Genomic DNA, 17,047 nt, shown 5'->3' on the forward strand with positions numbered 1-17,047 from the left:
ATGTCCTCATTTGTCACAAAAACACACACACACACACACACACTCTCTCTCACACACACACACAGACAGATCTGTGATGCTTGGTCTCTAGATATGGCTTGGGTTTGGATAAGATCCTGAGATTGAACAAGAAATGCATGCTTTAAAATCAAAAAATATGTTTTTCACTGCAAATTAGGTCACATTTTTGACCAACCAACACACGTCATTTACATTCAGACCAAAACATACTACTGCACAACTATCTGTTAAAGAAAATATCAAAATAAAACACTTGCTAAAAATGTAAATCATAAAACTGTCATATTAAAATATATATTTTTTTAAAACAATCAAAATAAGACACTTGCTAAAAATAAATTAAATAATAAAGTCAAAATTAATAATTTTAAAGTAAAAACATTAAAAAAAAAAAACTTTCAAAAATGTAAATAAGAATGTAAAATTTTAAAAATACAATCAAAATAAAACACTTGCTAAAAATAATTAAATCATACATTTTAAATTTTAAATAAAGGACCAAATCTCAGGATTCTATTTACCTTTAATTTATATTTTAATCTCAGGATTTATTAGTTGTTGTTTTTTTAATATATGTTTTCTATTTACCTTTAATTTATATTTTAGTTTAAGTACTTAAACCTAAAAGACTTGCCTTGGCAACTGAAATAAGCTTATGTTTTTCATCTAATATTTAATTATTTTAAGAGTTTTATTAATCCTGAGATAGTTTTTTAATCTATATTCATGCTTTAAAATGTGTTTTGCTGGAAATGAGGTCACACGAGTCATTTGTTTTTGTACAGGCCAAAATTTCCAAATGAAGTGCACTACTGTCAGCCTGAAAAATGTAAATACCTGACTGTTTCTGATATAATTCAAACACACCTGATCTGATGAGTTAATGCAAAGACACTTTTGAAACATTATGTGACGAGACTCATTTGAATGAAGCTGCCTGCAATCTACAGCTTCATACTTTTAAGTAAAATGAAAATGGTTTGACATAAACATACTCACACACTCACATTAGCAACAGCAACGAGCATCTACAGATATTCACAGAAAATTGTTGATTGCAACCTAAGCTAAAACAAGAAAGGTATTAAGTAAGATAAGTAATGTAAGATTAAAATGAATAATTTAAAAAATAAAAATCATCCAAATTAAACACTTGCTGAAAATTAAATGCAAATGTAAAAATTCAAAAATATTTTTAAAGAAGATTAAAATAAAACACTTACTAAACATTAATTAAATCATAAAAATGTAAAATTAAAATGAATAAATCATTTTAAAATAAAAACATTCAAAATAAAACACTTACTTTTTGAATGAAAAATAGTCATTTAAATTATAGAAATAAAAAATAAATAGAAAATAGTCATTTAAATAATAAAATAATAAAAATTCATTTAAATAAAAAATAAAAAAAGTTCATTCAAATAATTACAAAAAATGTAATATAGTCATTTAAATAAAAATAAATTAAAAAAGTCATTTAAATAATAAAAAAATTAAAAGTCATTTAAATAATACGATAAAAAAATAAATTAAAGTCATTTAAATAATAAAAAAATAAAAAAGTTAATTCAAATAATTACAAAAAATGTAATATAGTCATTTAAATAAAAATAAATTAAAAAAGTCATTTAAATAATAAAAAAATAAAAAAGTTAATTCAAATAATTACAAAAAATGTAATAGTCATTTAAATAAATTAATAAAAAATAGTCATTTAAATAATAAAGAGTATTTATGTCAAATCTGGTGTTATGGTTAATCATACACTTTTAAGATCTATAAGAAGTGATTTGAAAGACGTGTGAAGCTGGATATAGTTATATCTGTCTGTTTGTTCCTTTTCCAGTTCAATATATTTAGAAGACATGAGCAGAATGAACTGTGTGTCTATTTATAAAAGCACACACACATTTCCATTCAGGATCAAACTGTATCAACATAATCCAGCTCTGAATGAACTCAAACACACGCTCAAGACATAAAGCCGAGCTGCTAGAGGCCCAAAGTCCTGCCGGCTGCAGATTCTTGGCATTCTTTGACTGAACTGCACCGGCTGAGCGTCCGACACCAGACTAACACGAGAGAGAGAGAGAGAGAGAGAGAGAGAGAGAGAGCATGGAGGGACAGTATCTCAATAGACACGCTCTGAAATTCCTAATTTTACAACTAAATATCATCTCAAATCCCAGTGAAGCGGCTGTACATCTAAATGAGACGGCAGCATCTGGTTTCAATCAGCTGCAGAGTGAATTCCAGAAAACACGGCCGGCGGAAAGGTGAGGCTGGGACAGTCTGAGAAACGCTCGCACGTCTCTGTCATGGAGAATATTTTCAACGGCGTGTAGAATGAAGCTTCATTAGCGTTTGGCACTGAGGCCCTCATCTCCAAAATAACACTGTCCCATTGTTTCCAATGGATCCACAGAACACACTCTTCAATCCAGAAGAAATGAGTGAAGCAAGTCTTTGCGACTGGTTTACTGGAAAGCGGAGTCATCTCATCTCACTCAAGCAGAAAACACGAGGAATGGTTCATCCAAAAATGAAAATATGCTGAAAAAGTGCTCACCCTCAGTTTGTTTCTTCATCAGGTTTGTAGAAATGTAGCACTGCATCAGTGTCTCAGCAATGGATGCTCTGCAGTGAATGGGTGCCGTCAGAACGAGAGTCCAAACAGCTGATAAAAACATCACAATAATCCACAGCACTCCAGTCATCAGTGAACATCTGGAGAAGACAAAAGCTGCGTGTTTGTAAAAAAACAAATCCATCATACGGCTAAAATACGAGTCTGTAATCCATAATAACACTTCCTCAAGTGGAAAAGGTCCATCTCATGTTGTCTCTCACATCAAAATCAACCCACAGATTTGTTTAGAGCTGTTTAAACGGTGCTTGATCTGTGCAGATTTCTCTCCTGATTCAGACCAGACCACTTTTTCACCGGAGGAAGCCTTATTATGGATTATGAACTCTTATTTAAACAATGGTTTGAAGTTAATCATCTTAAAGATGGATACGTTTTTTTATAAACGCAGCTTTTGGCTTCTCAAGACATTAACTGATGGACTGGAGTGCTGTGGATCACTTGTGGATTATTGTGATGTTTTTATCAGCTGTTTGGACTCTCATTCTGACGGCACCCATTCACTGCAGAGCATCCATTGTTGAGACACTGATGCAATGCTACATTTCTCCAAATCAGAAACCCATCCTAATCTTGAATAACTTGAGGGTGAGGAGATTTTCAGCTAATATTCATTTTTGGGTGAACTATTGCTTTAAAGACGGTGCTATCTGAAGCCACACATGACAGCACAGTGCTGAATGTTTTCTCTGCGAGGAAGGAATAGCGCATGTCTGGAGTTACTGACGGTGCATTTCCAGCCCACAATAACAGACACAAGCTCATCTGACTAATGCAGTCCAGAGAGAAAAGAGACGTCAGCCTTAAAGGACAAAACAAAAAAACACATCAACTTACAAAAGAGCTTCAGCGCACTTCAACACACAAATGTATCATTTAGAGGCCTTGTTTTCATAAATAGAGGCTATAATACAGGATCTCACATCGCATTATGAAGAGTCATCCAAATATTATTAACCGTTTCATCATCTCTAAAACTGGCTTCAGCAAAGATGCCTGTTTCATTACAGTAAAGTATTTTTTGCATACCATGCAACTATACTGTGCAATTTATCATAAAACAATGTCACAATGTGTCAAGGTAGATGGGATAAAATGTCAACAAGCAGTGTACTTCAACTAAAACTAGTTCTAATTTGTATATAATGATCATACAAGCAGTTTTATGAGCTCATCTTACTGTACATGGAATATTATGATATGTAGCAATACTTAACATAGTACTATGAGTAAAAATACTTAGTATTACATACTGTATGTAATAATACTTCAAAACACTGCGGGGCTATTGAAGTGGACATGTACACATTCAGCTGTAACCTAAAATATTAATATGAAATAAAAATGTTCATGTAACAAGCATTATTTTAAACGCTGGGCAAGTGCTACTGTGTAACATTTAAAAAAAATTAAAAGAAACATTCCATGATACAGTAACTGTAATCATTCAAATGTCACGCAACTATGTAACAATTTCTGACACGTCATGGAACCATGCTACTATGTATCGATCCCTGTACCGTCGTGCTTTTCAGTGCCAGGCGACTATGTAACATGTAACGCAACTCTATATTCTTTCATGTCACATATGTATCAACTATGTAACTTGCGCCGCTACACAGTTGCGTGAGTCCGTGCGGTTTACCTGCAGATGCTCCTGGAAGCGGATCGGTAGAATCTGCGCCATTCTCACGGAGAGGAGAGGAGGAAGATGAGGAGGAGGAGGAGGAGGGGGCGCAGATGAAGAGTTGTGTTCGTGTTCGGTTCCTCTGAGTTGCTTGAGCCGTTAGACGAGCATACTGAGGGAAAGCTCGTGAATCTCTGCGTCTTCGGCCGGTCGGATTCACTCCGGGCAACTTCTCGGAGCGCTGCCGGACTCCTCCGCGCGAGAAAGTAGATCCGCGCGCACTGATACGAGACTCCTGTCCTGCGGCGCAGATGCTGTAAGCACGCTCTCACAGGACCTGAGTGAGGTATGTATGAAGCAGGCAAGTGCGTGAGTTTGCGGATAAGGGAGTGTGAGGGGGTCAGCTGTAGCCTTCCGCTCGAGACGAACATGTGACAGCAGGACCTCCCTCCAGCCAGAAATACTGGGGGTCTATTTCTGCACACTCACTCAGAGCAGCAGCAGCAGCAGCAGCAGCAGCAAGCACCACACACACGGTCACTGCTGTTTTAGGATCATCCATATAGTATTTGTTATTACTTTGAATTTATTTTTATATTTTCCGTCATTTTAATTGACCTAAAAATATGTCTGCTTAGTTTTTGTTTTTATTTTATTATTTTTAATTTTTTTTATAAATTTTTTATTTTAAGTACTTCAACTTTAACTAAACTATAACACATGACACAGCTGACTAACAATACACATGGCATTAAACCACTGCTGTTTTAGGATCATTCATATAATATTGTAGCATTTGTTATTATTTTGAATTTATTTTTATATTTTCCGTCATTGTAATTGACCTTTTATGATTTTTTTTCTTTTTAAAAATATGTCTGCTTAGTTTTCATTTTATTTTATTTTTTTATTTATTTCATTTTTATTTTATGTACTTCAACTTTAACTAACACATGACACAACTGAAATATTTACTGAAAGTTTTGTATGTATTATTTAGTTAACATTTATTTAAATTAACAAATGTTTTTAAATTTTTTAAAATTGTCTATTTAGTTTCAGTTTTAGGTTATTATTTTTTCATTACTAATTGTAATTAAATTTAAGTAATTGAAGTACTTAAAACTATCAAATATTCCTTTGGCAACTAACTGAAATATTTACTCAAAGACTGAAAGACAACGATTTTTACAGAATTTTTATATTTTAGGTAACATTTATTTGAATTAACAATTTTTTAAAAAGTTTTTGTCTTTTTTAATTTGTTTCTTTTTTATTTCAGTTTTAGTTTAGTTTAGTTATTTTTATTTTTAGTAATTTAAGTACTTCAACTTAAAGTAAACTATAAAATACTCCTTTGGCAACTGAAATATTTACTGAAAGTATAACTGATTTTTAAAAATATTATTTTATTTCAATTAGCAAATATTTTTATGTCTATTTATTTATTTATTTCAGATTTAGTTTAGTTATTTTTAGTTTTAGTAATTTAAGTACTTCAACTTAAACTAAACTAAAGATAATTTTACAAATTTTAAGTATAACTGAAATTGTTTCTATTTTTTTTAACACATTTTTTTACATTTTTGTTTATTTTATTAAATGTCTATTTAGTTTTATTTCCATGTTAGTTTGGTTATTTTTAGTAATTGTAGTAAATGTTTCAGAAATGTAAGTACTTAAACTAAAGCTATAAAATATTCCTTTGGCAACAAACTGAAATATTTGCAGAAACTATAACTTAAAGTTATATATTTTAGTTAACATCAGTTTCATGGAAGAAATGTTTTGAATAGTTTCAGATAACTCTAATAGCACTGACACATAAAGAGAAAAGTAATATGGTAATGTTTGAAGTATAAATCAGCATTTTATGGATCTGTCGAGTAAACATCATGCTGCATTAATATGCAAATCATTTCAAAGTACCACGATGTTGATACATAGTTTATCAAATAGCACCTCGACTGTATACCGCTTCACCACTTAACATACGATTAGCTTATAGTTTCAAAGAATCTTCACAACACTCACATGAAATAATATTTAAGCTTCTGTAATTTTGTTTTAATTTGATTGCAAAGTTTGTGGGGGGAAAAAAAGTCAGAAAGGTCACATGTTGATTTTTATTTATTTATTAACTATTTTACACCGAGACAACATGTTGTCCTGTAAACATTATATATGTGAGAATTTAAGTTACTACATAGATTCAAAAACTGTACTGAACACAAGACACACTATGAATATCTGACTGCATTACAAACACAGTGTAATAAATAGTTTAGGCAGTGTATGAGTGAGTGTTTGTGATATCAGGGTCAGTATCAGGCGCAGGAGGGTGCAGCGTTAGGGCCGAGCGGGGCGTGAGAGCTGAGTGCTGTGTTTAGCTTGACTCTTACGGTCGATCAGGAGGATGGGGTTCTTCATGTGATGAGAGATCATCTCCTGCAAACTGCTGAAGAGCTGCAAAACACACACATCATCATCAAAACTATCATAATGCGCAATATTTACTGTCATTCTGCAGTTTTGCTTTGACATAAAAAAAAATTCAATAATTTTTGAAAATCATTTGATAATATATACATACACATATACACACATTTATTTATTTATATATTTTTATTTCTGACATTTTGAATCATTTTGTCTGTATATACTGTATATATACAGTACATACCCCTACACATGTCACTTTTCGACGTAACCTACGCTCACTCTCACCCTCCCGGCTATCTGCTATGGTTTCATCTTTGCTTCCTTCTCCTGAACAGTTATCATCTCTTGATGTTAACCGTGCTACTGATAGTTTCTGCTCCACTCTTACGTCTTCTTTAGACACTGTCTGCCCCTTGTCTTCCAGGTCAGCTCGTACCACCTCTTCTGCCCCTTGGCTATCTGATGTTCTCCGTGAGTATCGTTCTAAGCTCAGAGCTGCAGAAAGAGTATGGCGCAAATCACAAAATCCTACTGACCTTAATGTATATCGATCACTCCTCTCTTCATTCTCTGCTAATGCCTCCACTGCTAAAAGGACATACTATCACAACAAAATTAACAATTCGCCTAACTCTCGCATGCTCTTTAAAACATTTTCCTCCCTCCTTTGTCCTCCTCCTCCCCCTCCTTCATCAACTCTAACAGCTGACGACTTTGCCACATTCTTCATTAATAAAATTACAAACCTCAGTGCACAATTTGCCACACCAAACAACTGTCAAACATATCTTACCAGCAAACGTACACTCGTTTTCATCCTTCTCTCCACTCCACTTCTTAAGAAACCCACTCTTAACCCAACTCTTTTAGAGAACTACAGACCGATTTCCCTTTTACCTTTCATTGCAAAAACACTTGAACGAGTTATATTCAACCAAGTCTCAGCCTTTCTCACACAGAACAACCTCCTGGACAGAAGTGAACTTCGACCGAGACTGCCTTGCTTTCAGTTGTTGAATCCCTAAGACTGGCAAGAGCAGCTTCCAAATCTTCTATACTCATTTTGTTGGATCTGTCTGCTGCTTTTGATACGGTGAACCACCAGATTCTCCTCTAAAATTATAGTCATTTAAAAACGTTTTCATTACTTGAAAGAAAATCAACTCAAAGTGATTTGCTTTTTTTTGCTATGCGGTTGCTAGGCTACCCGGGAGGGTTGCTAGGGAGTTGCTATGCGGTTGCTAGGTACCCGGGGTGGTTGCTAGGGTGTTGCTAGGGTGTTGCTATGCGGTTGCTAGGGTACCCGGGGTGGTTGCTAGGGTGTTGCTATGCGGTTGCTAGGGTACTCGGGGTGGTTGCTAAGGTGTTGCTATGTGGTTGCTAGGGTACTCGGGTTGGTTGCTATGTGGTTGCTAATAACATCAATGTGATATTATTTAGAAGATAGATGTTAGACAAAAAAAAAATCCCTATGGTATTTAAAAAAGTATTTCAGGACTTTGCCAAAAAGCATAAAATCCTCCAGCTGTAATGAGGGAAGAGGTTTTGTGGTCACATGAGACTGAGCTCAAGCCAAAACTCAAGCATTTCAACAATCCCTATGAAAATTATCATGTGAAACATAATTTAATTAAATGATACTTTAAAAAAAAAATATCTGGAGTATTTTTTAAAGTGCTTTAAGCTCAGTTTAAACATCAGGGCATGTCGCTAGCAACACCAAGGTCATGGGTTCGAATCCCAGGGAATGCATGAATTGACAAAAAATTAATGCATTGTAAGTCGCTTTGGATAAAAGCCTCTGCAAAATGCATAAATGTAAAGTCATGCACAGCTGCGTGACTGCTATCAAACTACATGTGAATTTGAAGTGAAAGCAGACAGACAGATGTGCGGACGTCACATATAACACAGAGCATCTTCCTCTCCTCCTCTACCTCTTCCGTCTTCTTGCCCTCTTTTCCGAGTGCATACTGTTGCGAATCCTCCAGGAAGCGCACCGGGATGTTGTAAACGGTCTGCCGGTAAAGCACGACCAGTGTGAAGGGCTGACGGTCATTCTGAGAACTGCTGTATCTGACCAGAAACGTGCCGTCCTGCAAAACACATACACAGCAAATATACTTTTTGTTTAAAACTAGTGAAAAACGGCACCAGATATTAAGCAAATATATATTATTTGATGTGATTTTATTTTATGTTTAACATTATTTTGTTTAATTGTGTTGCTTAATTTCAAAACAAGATGACTCAAATGAACAATCACATATTGAGAATAAATGCAGGATTTAAATTAATTTTTTTATTATTTTATATTCAATTTTACTTTATATTTTATATCTTTTTTTTATTATTATTATTTGCTTAATTTCAGAACAATAACTCAACTAAACATTCCAATTTAGATGATAAACATGCCACATTTAAATAAAATGTAAAAATAGATATATTTCATAATACATTGTATTCTGTATTTTATTTTCATCTTTTTATTTTTATATATTATTTTTATTGCTTAATTTCAGAACAATATAACTCAAATGAGCACTCCCATATTTAAGAAAAATATGCATAATTTAAATAAAATTAATTAAAAAAATACAAATCGCACGTAAACAGAGGCACAGTTGTAAACGGTCTGCCGGTAAAGCACGACCAGTGTGAAGGGCTGACGGTCATTCTGAGAACTGCTGTATCTGACCAGAAACGTGCCGTCCTGCAAAACACATACACAGCAAATATACTTTTTGTTTAAAACTAGTGAAAAACGGCACCAGATATTAAGCAAATATATATTATTTGATGTGATTTTATTTTATGTTTAACATTATTTTGTTTAATTGTGTTGCTTAATTTCAAAACAAGATGACTCAAATGAACAATCACATATTGAGAATAAACATGCAGGATTTAAATTAATTTTTTAATTATTTTATATTTAATTTTACTTTATATTTTATATCTTTTTTTATTATTATTATTTGCTTAATTTCAGAACAATAACTCAACTAAACATTCCAATTTAGATGATAAACATGCCACATTTAAATAAAATGTAAAAATAGATATATTTCATAATACATTGTATTCTGTATTTTATTTTCATCTTTTTATTTTTATATATTATTTTTATTGCTTAATTTCAGAACAATATAACTCAAATGAGCACTCCCATATTTAAGAAAAATATGCATAATTTAAATAAAATTAATTAAAAAAATACAAATCGCACGTAAACAGAGGCACATCTTGTTAATCCTGATTTTATCCTGGTTTTATTTTGTCATTTTATCTTAGATTTCATTTTAAATTATTCCTTGATTTCAGAACAATAAAACTCAACTGAACATTTCCATTTAGATGATAAACATGCAGCATTTTAATAAAATTTTTATATGTATTTTATATTTAATTTTATAATCTTTTTTTATTTTGTATTTTTGTATTTTCTATTTTATTTGATTGTTTAATTTCAGATCAATGACTCGACTGAACATACTCATAAAAAGGAAAAACATGCAGAATTTAAATAAAATCAAGTAAAAATCACACAAACACAGACACAGCTTGTTAATCCTGAGCACAATTTTGTCATTTTATAATTTATTTTATCATCTTTTATTATTTTATTTTTTTTTACATTTTTTTTTGTTTTAATACTTAATTTCAGAACAATATAACTCAATGAACATTCCCATTTAGATGATATACATGCAGTATTTAAATAAAATTTAAATAATTATTTTATATTTCATTTTATTTTATATTTTATTTGATCATCTTTTTATTTATTTTTATTTTACTGCTTAATTTCAGAACAATGACTCAACGCAACATTGCCATTTAGATGATAAACATGAAGCATTTAAATAAAATGTCAATCACACACAAACGCAGACACACCTTGTTAATCCTGAGCACGGTTTCCTCTGCAGTCTTGCGTTCACAAACCCCAGCAAACCATTCTTTGTCCTGTAGCCCCGCCCCCTGATTGTGATCAAAACCATCAGCCAATCAGTGACTGAATACAGCGACATCTTTTGCAGTTTGTCACCAATCACATAAATTGCTGATCGTGACTGTAGTGTTTACCTGAGTGACTGGCTTTGCTCCAAAAGAAAGTGCTGTATGGAAAGAACATGAATGAATTATATGGAAATTATGACTGATTATGATCATTGTTTTCATGCGACATACGATAACAGTTACAGAGGCCACAATCAACAACCTGATCAACTCTATGCGAAGGAGATGTGTTGCACTGCGTGAGGCAAATGGTGGTCACACCAGATACTGACTGGTTTTCGGACCCCCCAATACAGTAAAACTGCACATTTTAGAGTGGCCTTTTATTGTGGCCAGCCTAAGGCACACCTGTGCAATAATCATGCTGTCTAATCAGCATCTTGATATGCCACACCTGTGAGGTGGATGGATTATCTCGGCAAAGGAGAAGTGCTCACTAACACAGATTTAGACAGATTTGTGAACAATATTTGAGAGAAATAGGCCTTTTGTGTACATAGAAAAAGTCTTAGATCTTTGAGTTCAGCTCATGAAAAATGGGGGCAAAAACAAAAGTGTTGCGTTTATAATTTTGTTCAGTGTACATCAAAAGATGAAGATTTTAGAGAGAATGACAAATAAATGAAAATAATAAATGTGCTCACCTGTGCTGTCCTGAGAAGGAGGGGGAGGGCTAGAAACAACACATTTACTGTATGTGAGTTTGAGAAACATGCTGTTTATATTGAAGATAAATTTTTTTTTTATATATATATATATATACAGTATATATATATGTATATATATATTAAATATTGTCGTTTCGTTTAAGTACTAAAATAACTTTTAACATAAAAAAAAATAAATAAATTAAACTAAATTACTAAAATTTAACTGAAATTAAAATGAAAATAAATAATAAAAATAAAATCTAAATCCAAATATTCACAAAAATAGTATATCATTGATACTGAAATAACACTGGAAAAATCACCCAATACTTTTTAAAATAAACTCAGCATAAATAAAAAACCATGTAACAAATACAACCATGAGCTTTACTGACATCTTTACTTTACAATTTAAATGAAAAAATGTTTTCAATTAGATTCATGAAAATTAAATTTTTGCTTTACAGTGGACTACTAAGAACCGGGCGAGATTGGAGACATTTGCATGAAAATATCATGATGCAAATAATCTTACTGTACCTAAAATAGGCTTTAAATATTTGTGTCTTATATTTCACCACAAAAAAAACAAATGGAAAAAACTGTTTTGCATAAAGAAACCAACGTGACTTTATTTTCATGACATTTAAGCCCATACTGACACCAAATGCTCATTACGTTAATGAAAATAATAAATAACTTTATTTATTTATTTTAAAAACCTGAACTGTAATGAGACAGTAATAAAAAATCCAGGGTTATTATCATTAACTAAAACTAAAACCGTAAAAACATTCTTATTACTTGAAATAAAATAAATATTAATTGAAAAAAAAACTTAAAAAATAAATAAAACTTATTTCAGCATTTCTTATTAGTTTAAGTTTGAGTACTAAAGTACCAAAATAACTCAAGCTAAATAAACTAACACTTAATTAGTCTATATTAAACTTATATTAATGCAAAAAAACAACAACAACAACAAAACTGTAAGACAGTAATAAAAAAAATCCAGGGTTAATATCATTAAATATAACCACAAAAACATTCTCATCACTTATAAATAAATAAAAATAATAATTGAAAAAATAAACTTTTAGTTTAGTTTGAGTACTGAAACAACTAAAACTAAATAAACTAAAACTAAACCTTTAAAAGAAAAATTACATAGATATTAAGAGAACTAATAAAAATGTCAGAATTGTTTTTTTATAAATTCAACTTAAATAAAAAGCCATGTAACAAATACATCCTTGAGTCATACTAACAATTTTACTTTACAATTTTAATATAATTTTTTTCACATTAGATTAATAAAAATAACATTTCTGCTTTACAGTGGACTACTGAGATTGTATATCATTGCTCTCTTGTTGATTTTGATTGCTTCCATTGTCCTCATTTGTAAGTCGCTTTGCATAAAAGCATCTGCTAAATGATTAAATGACAATGTAAATACTGAGAATTACAATAGCGTGAGGTTGAAGACATTTTCATGAAAATAATGTCACAATGCAATCTTAACAGAACCAAAATGGGCTTCAGATTTCTTTCTTTTCTCCTTTGGTTTTAGGGTGAAATATGTCCAGGACGTTTCTGAACATGTAAAGAGGTAAAGGCTTCAAAGACTCACCTGGGTTTGGGTTCTTTGGGGAGGATGATGGGAGGAACCGGTTTGCTGTTTAGTGCGGGTGGCAGCTGGCCAGAAAACGTGGCGCGTTTTACTTCCGGCGGCAGAACTAAACGATCACAGAAGACGTCAAATGAAGCTGTACATGTGGCTCTGTATCATCACGCGTGAGTTAAACACAATTACAAACACATCTAGAACGGGAAAAACTCCCTAACCTTTGTTCACCGTGTCACCGATCAGAACCGAACTCTGAGGAAACCAACAAACGAATCAAGAGAGAAGAAGACTGTAATGAATGCATGAATGTGTCAAACTAGCACTTACAGATTTGGCTCTGGGAACAGGTGGCTTCATTCTGTAAAACCAGAAGAAACGGTATCACCAAACTAGGTTTTGCAAACAAGAGTCACTAGCGGGACGATGCACAGTTTTAAGGTTTTTTACTGGCCTAATAAAAAAATATCCCCAGTAAGTTCTCTGTGATATTCTGGTATCTATAGACATGACTCGGGTCGCTCCTTTAATGTGCATTTGTGGGATGCATTGAACTAGCAACACCAATGTCATGTGTTCAATTCTTAGAAGACAGAAATGATGCATATTGATGAATATAAATTGTATATTTAATGCACAGTCAGTTGTTCAAGATAAACATTGCTACTAAATGCATAAAGGTAATTCTAAGAATAGTAATTGTGATGCTTTAGCAAAAGAAGTCATTATCAAACACCATCATTTAATGTGAGTCTGTAATAAATTAATTTAGACCAGTGTTATTTTCAGTATCATTTACATACTATTATAGTTTCAATATTTAGCATTTTTATTTTTGTATTTTCCTTTTTTGCATTTTAATGTTAGTTATTTATTATTATTTATCATTTTAAGCCATATCAGCAATATGGCAATCAACAATACTTCAATGAATTGTACACAATAATTTAACAATATTATATTTTTACAAAGAAACTATAAATAAATAGGCTAAATAAAACAATTATATACAATCTTTCAAATTGATATTTGATTAAAAAAATTTAAAAAAATCGAATATTTTCCCAGGAGAAACTTTTTTCAAAATATCTATTAATGTACTTTGAGTAAAAATGTTTTTAATTGTAGTTAATTATTATTTATTTATAACTTTATGCCATATCAGCATCAAAGGCTATATTCATTGCTCAAAACTCACATATAATAGGATTTGAAATAGTCTTAACAATACTTCAATGAGTTGTATATACAGTATATATATATATATATATTCCGAGTAACATTTAAAAAGAAAAAAAGGTTTTATTTTTATTTTTATTTTATGATAATAACCCTGATTTTGACATACAGAGACATACATACATTTGTGGTGGAAGGTCTCGTCCTACAGTTTTAGGGGGCAATGGCATGCGGGCCGGGCTTCGGGGTGCAGGAGGTTCTGGAAAAGATAAAATAAAGAATGACAAATATGATTCAAGTCAACTTATCATTACAAAATCATGTTAAGTTATAAAAACGTGGAGTGCTGACCTGCTACAGGATCTAGGTAGGTATCATCATCCTGACAGAAACAAGTATAAAGTGATATTAAAATGATCACATAATATCTGACAAGAATTACTAATTTTTTTTACATCATTTTCAATGCTAGTCATGCTTACCTGCCCTTCATTTGGGTCCAAGTAAACGTCTGGAAGGTCAGAGAGTACAGTAACTAAACATGCAGTGTGCCATCAACTAATACTGTAATATCCAATATAAATATCTGTGATAGTTTGATGAACATAGTCTTGAAATGACCTTCGTCTTGCTGAGGGGCCGGTGGAGGTCTCATCGGGGGTCTCTTAGGAGGGGCTTTTTTACCAGGTTTATCTTTACGTATTACCTCAGGCGCTAGAAAATATAAAGTTGAAGAGTTTTCATGTACACTAGGCCATCCATTTTTCTCTGAATTACTCTATTGTGCAAAACTCGGCAAGATTTTTTTAAATGAAATTAATACTTGTATTCATCAAGGATGCATTAAATTGATAAAAAGCGACAGTAAAGACATTTATGATGTTGCAAAAGATTTCTATTTCAAATAAATGCTGTTCTTTTGAACTTTCCGTTCATCTGTGAATCCTGAAAAATAAAATACATCACAGTTTCCTCAAAAATATTGTGCAGCACGACTGTTTTCAACATTGATGATAATCAGAAATGTTTCTTGAGCAGCAAACCAGCATATTAGAATGATTTCTGAAGATCATGTGACACTGAAGACTGCAGTAATGATGCTGAAACCCTGATTTTGACATACAGAGACATACATACATTTGTGGTGGAAGGTCTCGTCCTACAGTTTTAGGGGGCAATGGCATGCGGGCCGGGCTTCGGGGTGCAGGAGGTTCTGGAAAAGATAAAATAAAGAATGACAAATATGATTCAAGTCAACTTATCATTACAAAATCATGTTAAGTTATAAAAACGTGGAGTGCTGACCTGCTACAGGATCTAGGTAGGTATCATCATCCTGACAGAAACAAGTATAAAGTGATATTAAAATGATCACATAATATCTGACAAGAATTACTAATTTTTTTTACATCATTTTCAATGCTAGTCATGCTTACCTGCCCTTCATTTGGGTCCAAGTAAACGTCTGGAAGGTCAGAGAGTACAGTAACTAAACATGCAGTGTGCCATCAACTAATACTGTAATATCCAATATAAATATCTGTGATAGTTTGATGAACATAGTCTTGAAATGACCTTCGTCTTGCTGAGGGGCCGGTGGAGGTCTCATCGGGGGTCTCTTAGGAGGGGCTTTTTTACCAGGTTTATCTTTACGTATTACCTCAGGCGCTAGAAAATATAAAGTTGAAGAGTTTTCATGTACACTAGGCCATCCATTTTTCTCTGAATTACTCTATTGTGCAAAACTCGGCAAGATTTTTTTAAATGAAATTAATACTTGTATTCATCAAGGATGCATTAAATTGATAAAAAGCGACAGTAAAGACATTTATGATGTTGCAAAAGATTTCTATTTCAAATAAATGCTGTTCTTTTGAACTTTCCGTTCATCTGTGAATCCTGAAAAATAAAATACATCACAGTTTCCTCAAAAATATTGTGCAGCACGACTGTTTTCAACATTGATGATAATCAGAAATGTTTCTTGAGCAGCAAACCAGCATATTAGAATGATTTCTGAAGATCATGTGACACTGAAGACTGCAGTAATGATGCTGAAAATACAGCTGCGCATCACAGAAATACATTACATTTTAACATAGACTCACACAGAAAACAGCTATTTTAAATTGTAATAATATTTAACTGTTTTTACTGTATTTTTGATCAAATAAATGTCCTGCATCAAAAAAAGTCTTTCTTTTCTTAATTTATGTGCTTGTTTCAGAGACTCACGTTTGCTGTCACTGGGGTCGATGTAAAACTCCTCTGGGTCGTGAGGCGGCTCTGGCTTCTAGAAGAAAAAGAAACTCACAACTGAGTCCAAAAGCTATACACACCTATTTTGTTTAATGAACATATATTAAAGGCTAAGGCACAGATATTGCTGTAATTTAGATGTTTTACCATGCTTTTCCCTATCGGGGTGATCTTGGCTGGTCGTGGCGGCGGTGCTGCCTGTCTTTTGGGAATAACAGGGTTTGGGGTTCGATCTGGATAACCTGAGAAAAGAAACACTGCATTAGACACTAAATCATTAAAATATTATGACCTTAAACATGAATTCAGCATACTTAATAGGGGTCATATGATGCGATTTCAATGTATCCTTTCTCTTTGGAGTGTTACAAGCTCTTGGTGCATAAAGAAGATCTGTAAAATTGCAAAGACTAAAGTCTCAAATCCAAAGAGATATTCTTTATAAAAGTTAAGGGTCAGCCACGCCTACCTAAAACGGCTCGTTCTAACACGCCCCCACATGTCTACATCACTATGTGGGAAGATTTGCATAACGCCGCCCAAATGTTCACGCAAAGAAAGAAGGC

The 17,047-nt window shown here is 32.6% G+C and overlaps 2 protein-coding genes across 2 annotated transcripts in view; both read right to left on the reverse strand.

Moving 5' to 3' along the window:
* LOC107560031 (clathrin heavy chain 1-like) overlaps positions 1-4,658 on the reverse strand; it is a 53,759-nt gene extending 49,101 nt beyond the window's left edge. The window contains exon 1 of the mRNA XM_016244089.1: positions 4,317-4,658. Within this exon, the coding sequence (XP_016099575.1) occupies positions 4,317-4,358 (42 nt within the window). The 5' untranslated portion in view covers positions 4,359-4,658. The remainder of the gene's footprint in view (positions 1-4,316) is intronic.
* A 1,885-nt stretch (positions 4,659-6,543) lies between these two features.
* Positions 6,544-17,047, reverse strand: part of LOC107560032 (B-cell linker protein-like) — an 11,609-nt gene continuing 1,105 nt past the window's right edge. The window contains exons 2-19 of the mRNA XM_016244090.1: positions 16,629-16,723; positions 16,458-16,515; positions 15,798-15,890; positions 15,659-15,687; positions 15,528-15,558; positions 15,346-15,435; positions 14,844-14,936; positions 14,705-14,733; positions 14,574-14,604; positions 14,406-14,481; positions 13,374-13,404; positions 13,265-13,298; positions 13,050-13,155; positions 11,411-11,439; positions 10,833-10,864; positions 10,644-10,727; positions 8,678-8,836; positions 6,544-6,764 (exon numbers count right to left, since the gene is read on the reverse strand). Coding sequence (XP_016099576.1) covers positions 6,648-6,764; positions 8,678-8,836; positions 10,644-10,727; positions 10,833-10,864; positions 11,411-11,439; positions 13,050-13,155; positions 13,265-13,298; positions 13,374-13,404; positions 14,406-14,481; positions 14,574-14,604; positions 14,705-14,733; positions 14,844-14,936; positions 15,346-15,435; positions 15,528-15,558; positions 15,659-15,687; positions 15,798-15,890; positions 16,458-16,515; positions 16,629-16,631 — 1,125 coding nt within the window. The 5' untranslated portion in view covers positions 16,632-16,723 and the 3' untranslated portion in view covers positions 6,544-6,647. The remainder of the gene's footprint in view (positions 6,765-8,677; positions 8,837-10,643; positions 10,728-10,832; positions 10,865-11,410; positions 11,440-13,049; positions 13,156-13,264; positions 13,299-13,373; positions 13,405-14,405; positions 14,482-14,573; positions 14,605-14,704; positions 14,734-14,843; positions 14,937-15,345; positions 15,436-15,527; positions 15,559-15,658; positions 15,688-15,797; positions 15,891-16,457; positions 16,516-16,628; positions 16,724-17,047) is intronic.

Source organism: Sinocyclocheilus grahami, unplaced genomic scaffold (genome assembly GCF_001515645.1).
Source record: "Sinocyclocheilus grahami isolate Dianchi unplaced genomic scaffold, SAMN03320097.WGS_v1.1 scaffold708.1, whole genome shotgun sequence".
NCBI lineage: Eukaryota > Metazoa > Chordata > Actinopteri > Cypriniformes > Cyprinidae > Sinocyclocheilus > Sinocyclocheilus grahami.